The sequence below is a fragment of the Rhinopithecus bieti genome, unplaced genomic scaffold, assembly GCF_001698545.2.
Source record: "Rhinopithecus bieti isolate Rb0 unplaced genomic scaffold, ASM169854v2 scaffold_32008, whole genome shotgun sequence".
In the NCBI taxonomy this organism is placed as follows: Eukaryota; Metazoa; Chordata; class Mammalia; order Primates; family Cercopithecidae; genus Rhinopithecus; species Rhinopithecus bieti.
In genome coordinates this window covers 3,878,196-3,886,886 of record NW_016814433.1, presented here as the reverse complement: position 1 = coordinate 3,886,886, position 8,691 = coordinate 3,878,196, and the positions used below count along the sequence as shown (strand labels likewise).

The window sequence follows — 8,691 nt, the reverse complement described above, 5'->3', positions numbered from 1 at the left end:
AAAAAAAAAAAAAAAAAAAAAATTCCCACAGCTTTCTTCTTGATTCACGCAAAATTAGGACAGACTCTTCTACCATAAACATTTTTTTCTTTTTCTTTTTTTTTTGGAAACAGTCTCCCTTTGTTGCCCAGGCTAGAGTGCAGTGGCGCAATCTCAGCTCACTGCAACCTCCGCCCTCCGGATTCAAGCAATTCTCCCTGCCTCAGCCTCCCGAGGAGCTGGGATTGCAGGTGCCTGCCACCACACCTGGCCAGTTTTTGTATTTTTAGTAGAGACGGGGTTTCACCATGTTGTCCAGGCTGGTCTCAGACTCCTGACCTCAAATGATCCACCCACCTCGGCCTCCCAGAGTGCTGGGATTACAGGCTTGAGCCACTGCGCCCGGCCAAGAATTTGTTTCTGCTGATCATGGGAAGGCTCAGAAGCAATGCCTGGTACAAATTTCAATTTAAGAGTTTGCTGTTATTATGTGGTACCTTTTAGCAATGTTCTCCCATTTATATTATTTTAAAGCGTACTGACGGTAAGATTTTAGTCTTCTGTTTATCCTCTCTCCTGTTCAGTTAATGAAAACCAGTTGATTAGGTTTCATGCTATAAGCTAATGGCTTCGTTGTTTTTTCTGTTTGCCTAAAGTCTAAAACCTCTACATATTTGTGATTTAACTGATGTCAAATTCTATTGCTATGCTATGGTTTTGGATGGTGCCAGTTGGCTTTCTAATTGCTTTTTACTATTACTCTATTATCATTCTTCCATATAATCATCTTCAAAAATTATATGAAAGAATTAATGAGGAACTTTAGAGGGAAAGTCTTCCAGGTGGGAGTGTCAGTGAATTTAACTTTGTTCTCTTTTTTTCCTTTCTTAGGATCCTTCTTACAGTTCTCCATGATGCCTCAGAGAGCTGGAAATGATCCACCTGGTGTTTCAAATGTGAATGAAATGGAAATGGAGATAAGTAACATGAGAGAAAAGTTTCTTATGAGTGTAACAAAGTTAGTAGAAAGCAAAAGTTACAACAGCAAGGTATTTTCCAAAGAAAAGTACTTTCAAACAATAAAGGAAGTTAAAGAAGCTAAAGAAAAAGGGAAGAAGTCATCACGTGATTATCGCCGTGCAGCAAAATATGACGTGATCTCTGTACAGGGCACAGAGAAACTGATAGAGGCTACTCATGGAGAACGTGATCGAATACGGTATTATGTACATAAAGAAGAGTTGTTTGATATTCTTCATGATACACATCTCAGTATTGGACATGGTGGGCGGACACGCATGCTCAAGGAGCTGCAAGGAAAATATGGGAATGTCACCAAAGAAGTTATTGTCTTATATCTGACTCTGTGTAAACAGTGCCACCAGAAGAACCCAGTACCCAAGAAAGGCCTTCCGCCCAAGCCCATGACTTTTAAGGACATTGACTCCACATGCCAAGTTGAAATACTTGACATGCAGTCAAGTGCCGATGGTGAGTTCAAGTTCGTTTTATACTACCAGGACCACTTGACCAAGTTTATTATTTTACGGCCATTAAGAACCAAACAGGCCCGTGAAGTGGTCAGGGTCTTGTTAGATATTTTCACAATTCTTGGTACACCTAGTGTGTTAGACTCTGACAGTGGCGTTGAGTTCACAGACCAGGTTGTTCAGGAGCTCAATGAGCTGTGGCCAGACCTAAAGATTGTGTCTGGTAAGTACCACCCTGGCCAAAGCCAAGGCTCCCTGGAAGGAGCAAGCCGTGATGTGAAGAACATGATAAGTACCTGGATGCAGAGTAACCACTCATGTCACTGGGCCAGAGGCCTCCGATTCATGCAGATGGTGAGGAATCAGGCTTTCGACGTTTCCTTGCAGCAAAGTCCATTTGAGGCAATGTTTGGTTGTAAAGCCAAATTTGGGCTATATTCCTCAAACTTGCCCCGGGAAACTGTGGCTACTTTACAAACAGAAGAAGAGCTAGAAATTGCTGAAGAACAGCTAGAAAATAGCCTTTGGATCAGGCAGGAAGAAAGAGTTGAGATTGGAGCAGACAGATCTGATGTGGATGATGACATGGATCCCACTCCTGAAGCTACAGAACCCAGCACCTCACAAGGGGCTTCCGGTCTCCGCTGCTGGTGAACAGATGGCTGCTGGGTGGACAGTCACAGGTGTCTCTCTCAGCATAGTCATCTGAGAACTGTTGCCAGAGGCCCCGGGGGAATGGATTGAAGGCTGCACTCTCAGGTCAAGTTGTACATGGTAGTCCTTGTTCAAAAAGGGAAAAGTTTGGGTCTGTGTATTTATTCTTAGGGCTACCATAAAAAATTACCACAATCTGGCCGGGCGCAGGACTCATGCCTGTAATTGCAGCACTTTGGGAGGCCGAGGTGGGCAGATCACTTGAGGTCAGGAGTTCAAGACTAGCCTGGCCAACATGGTAAAACCCTGTCTCTACTAGAAATACAGAAATTAGCCAGGCTTGGAGGCGTGTGCCTGTCATCCCAGCTAACCGGGAGGCTGAGGCAGGAGAATCACTTGAACCCAGGAAGCACAGGTTGCAGTGGGCCGAGACCATGCCACTGCACTGCAGCCTGGGTGACAAAGCAAGACTCTGTCTCAAAAAAGAAAAAAAAACCACCACCTGGGTGACTTAACAGAAATTGAGTCTCACAGTTCTGGAGGCCCAAAGTCTGAAATTAAAGTGGTTAGTAAGGTAGGTTCTTTCTGGAGGCTCTGGCGGAGAATCCATTCCATGCCTTTCTCCTTTCTCTAGTGGCCATCGGCAATCCTTGGCATTCCCTGGCTTGTGACAGCGTAAGTCCAGTCTCTGCTTCTATCTTCGTGTGGACTTCTCCCCTGTGTTGTGTGTATTCTCTCCTGTCTCTTGTAAAGACATCACTGGACACCAAACCCATGTCACTGGATTTAGGGCCCACTCTAATGAGGATGATCTCATCTCGAGACCCTTACCTTAATTAGATCAGCAAATACTCTTTCCAAGTAAGGTGACATTCACAGGTACTAGGGACTTGAATTTGGACTTATCTTTTTAGAGACAGGGTCTCCTTATATTGCCCAGGCTGGTCTCAAACTCCTGGGGTCAAGGGATTGGCCTCCGAAAGTGCTAAGATTACAGGTGCATGCCACCACACCAGCCAGGACTTTTTTTTTTTTTCTTTTTTTGAGATGGAGTCTCACTCTGTTGCCCAGGTGGGAGTGCAGTGGCACAATCTGGGCTCACTGCAGCCTCCACCACCCCAGTTCAAGCAATTCTGCCTCAGCCTCCTCAGTAGCTGGGACTACAGGTGTGCACTGCTATGCCCAGCTAATTTTTTTTTCTTTTTTTTGGAGACAGAGTCTCACTCTGTTGCCCAGGCTGTAGTGCAGTGGCATGATCTGGGCCCACTGCGACCTCCGCCTCACAGGTTCAAGCGATTCTCCTGCCTCAGCCTCCCAAGTAGCCAGGACTACAGGCACGCACCCCCACAAACCCAGCTAATTTTTGTATTTTTTAGTAGAGACGGGGTTTCACCATATTGGCCAGGCTGGTCTCAAACTCCTGACCTCGTGATCCACTCGACTCAGCCTCCCAAAGTGCTGGGATTACAGACGTGAGCCATCGTGCACGGCTGGACTTACCTTTTTAAGAAACACAGTTCTACTCATTGTAGTCAATAGAAGAATATGTCTGCAAAACAAGAACTGATGGGGTCTCAAGAATGTAAAGCTGGTGGGACTGCCCTAGATACATCTAACATATATTCCTGCCCCTCAGACACATACCCTAAAACATGGAGGCATCACAGGAAAATAAGCAGATGAAGGAAGGCCAGGCACGGTGGCTTATGCCTGTAATCCCAGCACTTTGGAGGCTTAGGCAGCCGATCACTTGAGGTCAGGAGTTCGAGACCCGCCTGGCCAACATGGTGAAACCCCGTCTCTACAAAAAAATTAGCCGGGCACGGTGGCGTGCACCTGTAATCCTAACTACTCAGGAGGCTGAGGTGAGAGGATCCCTTGAACCCAGGAGGCAGAGGTTGCAGTGAGCCAAGATCACGCCACTGCACTCCAGCCTGGGCGACAGAGCACAGCTCCATCTCAGAAAAAAAGTAGATGAAGGAAAAGTAATGGGAAGAAAAGAGGTTCATCTAAGATGCCATAGAGACTGGCCACCTTACCAACTGGGCTGTTTCCCGCTTCAGGAGAAACCATATGTGCTATCCCTTAGAGCATTATGCACAGAGAATTGTATAACTGCATGAAACATACATTAAAATTCGGTCAGAAGTAAGATGTGACTGGAATTTGGGTATGCGTCTGCCACTTGTCTGTGTCTCAAGCACTTAAAAACATATCCTATTCCTGGCACAGTTCAGTGCATTTCGGGAAGTGACCAATAGTCAGGGAAACAATCAAGGTTTCTGGAACAAAATGCAAGAGTTGGCCTGAGATCACTGCTCTACCTAGAGAGGAGTAGGGCAAGGCCAGTCTGGGTCAGGGTTCAGAGTAAGGATGACTGACCCAGCCACAGGGGAGGACAGTGCTCAGGACCTGTGTACTCCTACGTTCCCTATGCCTAAGACACATGTCCAGCCCATGGAAGGTGTTCAGTGAATTTAATGAATAAATGATTCTACAAAAATGGGCACAGGGAAGGAGAAAGGGCCTACAGTCTTTTATTCTTTTTATTTTATTTTTATTTTGAGATGGAGTCTCGCACTGTCGCCTGGGCTGGAGTACAGTAGCACGATCTTGGCTCACTGCAACCTCCGTCTTCCAGGTTCAAGCGATTCTCCTGCCTCGGCCTCCCGAGTAGCTGGGATTACAGGCGCCCACCACCACGCCCGGCTAATTTTTTTTATTTTTAGTAGACACGGGGTTTCACTATGTTGGCCAGGCTGGTCTCGAACGCCTGACCTCATGATCCACCTGCCTCAGCCTCCCAAAGTGCTGGGATTACAGGTGTGAGCCACCGTGCCCAGCCAATCTTTTATTCTTTATACAGGTGTCCTTCCTGCATATCCCAGAGCCATCTAAGACCCATCCTGATTGTCACTAATGCCAGTTCCCTCTTCTGTAAGGGGCAGTAACATGCCAGTGCTGCCTACCTCACAGGATTGTCCTGAGAGACAAGCGAGATTCTGCATGTGAAGGAGCTTTCTCTCTGAATGGTGAAGTTCTACGATGCGACTCATCTTTTCCGCAAGCAGACCCTGTCCTCCACGTGAGAGTGGGAGACCTCTGCTCACTGCCATTTCTTCTCAGATTCAGCAGTGTGAAGTTGGCAGGGATCCAGGGAAGCCGCATTATTATTACATAGGAAGTGACATCACTTCCCAGCTTGTTTTGGGGGGCCAAAATCTTGCTCTGTTCTTGGCCAGCACCTTACTTTCCATCCCCCTTCCAACCCATTGTCTTTCTTTGTAACTCAGCCCAACAGGTCTGGGAGGCCCAACTTTGACTGAGGATGTTACCTTCCCCTCCCCAATGCTGACCTCCTCCCTCCTAGTTACTTGGCATACCGGGAACCACATCATCAACTCGTGGGTAAAAGGTGACACATGAGCCATAACACTGCTTGCTTTCCCAGAGATGCCTGCAAATAACCAAGGTTTCCAGGAGCTGCCACATCACTCTTCCTCTTTTGCATCTTAATGTTGGCAGTAGGAAAGAGTGAGAGGTGGATTCCTGGACCCAGTCTGGCCTGCATTATTTTAGCATCTGGAATAGAGGTCACCAACCGGTGTGCCACAAGCTAGTCTCAGCTTGCAAATATATTTTGTCCACATAGTATTTTATTTTATTTTTGTTTTCAAACAGAGTTTCACTCTTGGAGTGAAACTCACCCAGGCTGGAGTGCAGGGGTGCCATCTCGGCTCACTACAACCTCCATCTCCCGGGTTCAAGTGATTCTGCTGCCTCAGCCTCCCGAGTAGCTGGGATTACAGGCGCCCGCCACCATGCCCGGCTAATTTTTTATTTTTAGTAGAGATGGTGTTTCGTCATTTTGGTCAGGCGGGTCTCGAACTCCTGACCTCAGGTGATCCACCCACCTTGGCCTCCCAAAGTGCTGAGATTACAGGCATGAGCCATGGTGCCCAGCCTTTTAAATTTTTTTTTAATTAAGCCAACTCTTTAAACACTGGAGAGTTCATATAAAAATCTGGATGTTGGCCGGGCGCGGTGGCTAACAGCCTGTAATCCCAGCACTTGGGAGGCGAGACGGTGGATCACGAGGTCAGGAAGATCGAACCATCCTGGCTAACCGGTGAAACCCGTCTCTACTAAAAAAAAAATACAAAAAATCCTAGCCAGGCGAAGTGGCCGGCGCCTGTAGTCCCCAGCTACTCCGGAGGCTGAGGCAGGAGAATGGCGTAAACCCCGGGAGGCGGAGCTTGCAGTGAGCTGAGATCTGGCCACTGCACTCCAGCCCGGGCGACAGAGTGACGACTCCGTCTCAAAAAAAAAAAAAAAAAAAAATCTGGATGTCAGGCGGGCGCGGTGGCTCAAGCTGTAATCCCAACTTTGGAGACGCGAGTGGGTGGATCACGAGGTCAGGAGATCGAGACCTCCTGCCTAACGCGGGTGAAACCGTCTCTCTATAAATACAAAAAAAAAAAAAAAAAAAAAAACTGGATGTCTAGCACCTCTTGAGAATTCGGCATATGTGGCCACAGTGGGCCCACAATTTCTGTATGGCAGCAAATGAGGAGACGCAGTGCATGTGGCACTCTCCAGGTGGCCGCCCTCAGCCACTCACATGCACATGCATTTCTGTGGCCCAATGCTAAAGAAAGGCCAGTGCGGGGCGTGGTGCCATGCACCTGTAATCCCAGCTACTTGGGAGGCTGAATTGGGGGGATCACTTGAACCTGGGAGGCCAAAGTTAAAGTGAGCTGTGATCGTATCACTGCACTGCAGCCTGGGTGACAGAGACCCTGTTTCCAAAAAAAGAAAAAAGGCCAGCAACAGAACTGTATATCTCTAGGAACTTATGATAGAAGTGACATTTCAATCAGTGGGAAGGCATGTATCATTCAGTTAATGATGCTGGATCGATTGGCTGCCCATTTGACAAAAAGGAAGTCTGACCCCTAAACATTAAACATATAAAAATAACGATAAAAATATTGGGGGGCCGGGCGCAGTGACTCACACCTGTAATCCAAGCACTTTGGGAGGCCGAGGTGGGTGGATCCCCTGATGTCAGGAGTTTGAGACCAGCCTGGCCAACCTGGCGAAACCCCATCTCTACTAAAAATACAAAAATTAGCTGGATGTGGTGGCAGGCGCCTGTAATCCCAGCTACTTGGGAGGCTGAGGCAGGAGAATCACTTGAACTCGGGAGGCAGAGGTTGCAGTGAAGAACCAAAATTGCGCCATTGCACTCCAGCCTGGGCAACTGAGCGAGAATCTGTCATATATATATATATATATGAAAAAATACTTTTGTGACCTTGGAGAAAAATATTAATATATTTGGCTAATAAAAGTAAATACTGGTATGGAAAAATAATGCCATTTAAAAACTAGAAAATAGGCTAGGTGCAGTGGCTCATGCCTGTAATGCCAGCACTTTAGGAGGCCAAGGTGGGTGGATCACCTGAGGTCAGGAGTTCGAGACCAACCTGGCCCAAATGGCAAAACCGCATCTCTGCTAAAAATACAAAAATTAGGCATGGTGACAGGTGCCTGTAATCCTAGCTACTCAGGAAGCTGAGGCACGAGAATTGCTTAAATCTAGGAGGCAGAGGTTGCAGTGAACTGAGATCGTGCCACTGCACTCTAACGTAGGTAACAGAGGAGACTCCCTCTCAAAAAAAAAATTGTTTTCTAAAAATCTGTTATGATTTTCCTTCTCATCCTTGGCCATATCTTCTAGTCTGTTTTAGCTGTGACTTTTCTGTATAAGACTCCCTTATGCCTCTTCTAGGCTCCAGCCTTCTGACTACTATGGGCTTCTCAGAGTCAATAATCTCCCCTAACATATTCTTCCTTCTGTTTTCCACTAGTTCTATTAATGGCACCAGGGGTCACCCAACCCAGAGACATCAGTGTATCATTCTCCCTCACTGCCCCTAGCTAATTTGCTAAATTATGTCATCCCTACCAGTGGCAGATTATATTTTCCAAATGTCAACGCAACAGTATATCTGTAACACGTGTTCTTCTAGAACTTTGCACTTCCCTATCAAGAGATGGAGTTTTTGTCATCCCTCCTTGAACCTAGGCAGAAATTTGTTCTTGCCTTGACCAGTCTAGTACAAAAAAGTAATAATATGTGGCTTCTGAGGCTGCTATAAAAATACTGCCTCACTCTCTTGGAATGGTTACTCTTGAAACCCCATCACCATGTTGTGAGGAAGCCCAAGCCACATCGAGAGGAGCCAAAGCCCTGGGCCCTCAGCCCTGGCTGAGCTCTTAGCCAGCAGACAGAACCAATCTGCCAACCATATGAGTGAGCCATCTTAAAAGCAGACTCTCGGCCAGGCACAGTGGCTCACACCTGTAATCCCAGCACTTTGGGAAACCGAGGCGGGCGGATCATGAAGTCAGGAGATCAAGACCATCCTGGCTAACACAGTGAAACCCCGTCTCTACTAAAAATACAAAAAGTTAGCCAGGATGTGGTGGTGGGCGCCTGTAGTCCCAGCTACTCGGGAGGCTGAGGCAGGAGAATGGTGTGAACCCGGGAGGCGGAGCTTGC

At 47.1% G+C, this 8,691-nt stretch overlaps 1 protein-coding gene and 1 long non-coding RNA gene across 3 annotated transcripts in view; one reads left to right on the top strand and one right to left on the bottom strand.

Annotated features, from left to right (window-relative positions):
- Positions 1 to 2,608, top strand: part of KRABD2 (KRAB domain containing 2) — a 7,616-nt gene extending 5,008 nt beyond the window's left edge. For both annotated transcript variants that reach the window (XM_017850681.1, XM_017850682.1), the window contains one exon: positions 871 to 2,608. In XM_017850681.1, the coding sequence (XP_017706170.1) occupies positions 891 to 2,123 (1,233 nt within the window). In that variant the 5' untranslated portion in view covers positions 871 to 890 and the 3' untranslated portion in view covers positions 2,124 to 2,608. The remainder of the gene's footprint in view (positions 1 to 870) is intronic.
- Positions 1 to 5,828, bottom strand: part of LOC108514430 (uncharacterized) — a 17,313-nt gene extending 11,485 nt beyond the window's left edge. The window contains exon 1 of the long non-coding RNA XR_001881216.1: positions 5,093 to 5,828. This is a non-coding gene — a long non-coding RNA (uncharacterized LOC108514430). The remainder of the gene's footprint in view (positions 1 to 5,092) is intronic.
- Between the last annotated feature and the right edge of the window lie 2,863 nt (positions 5,829 to 8,691).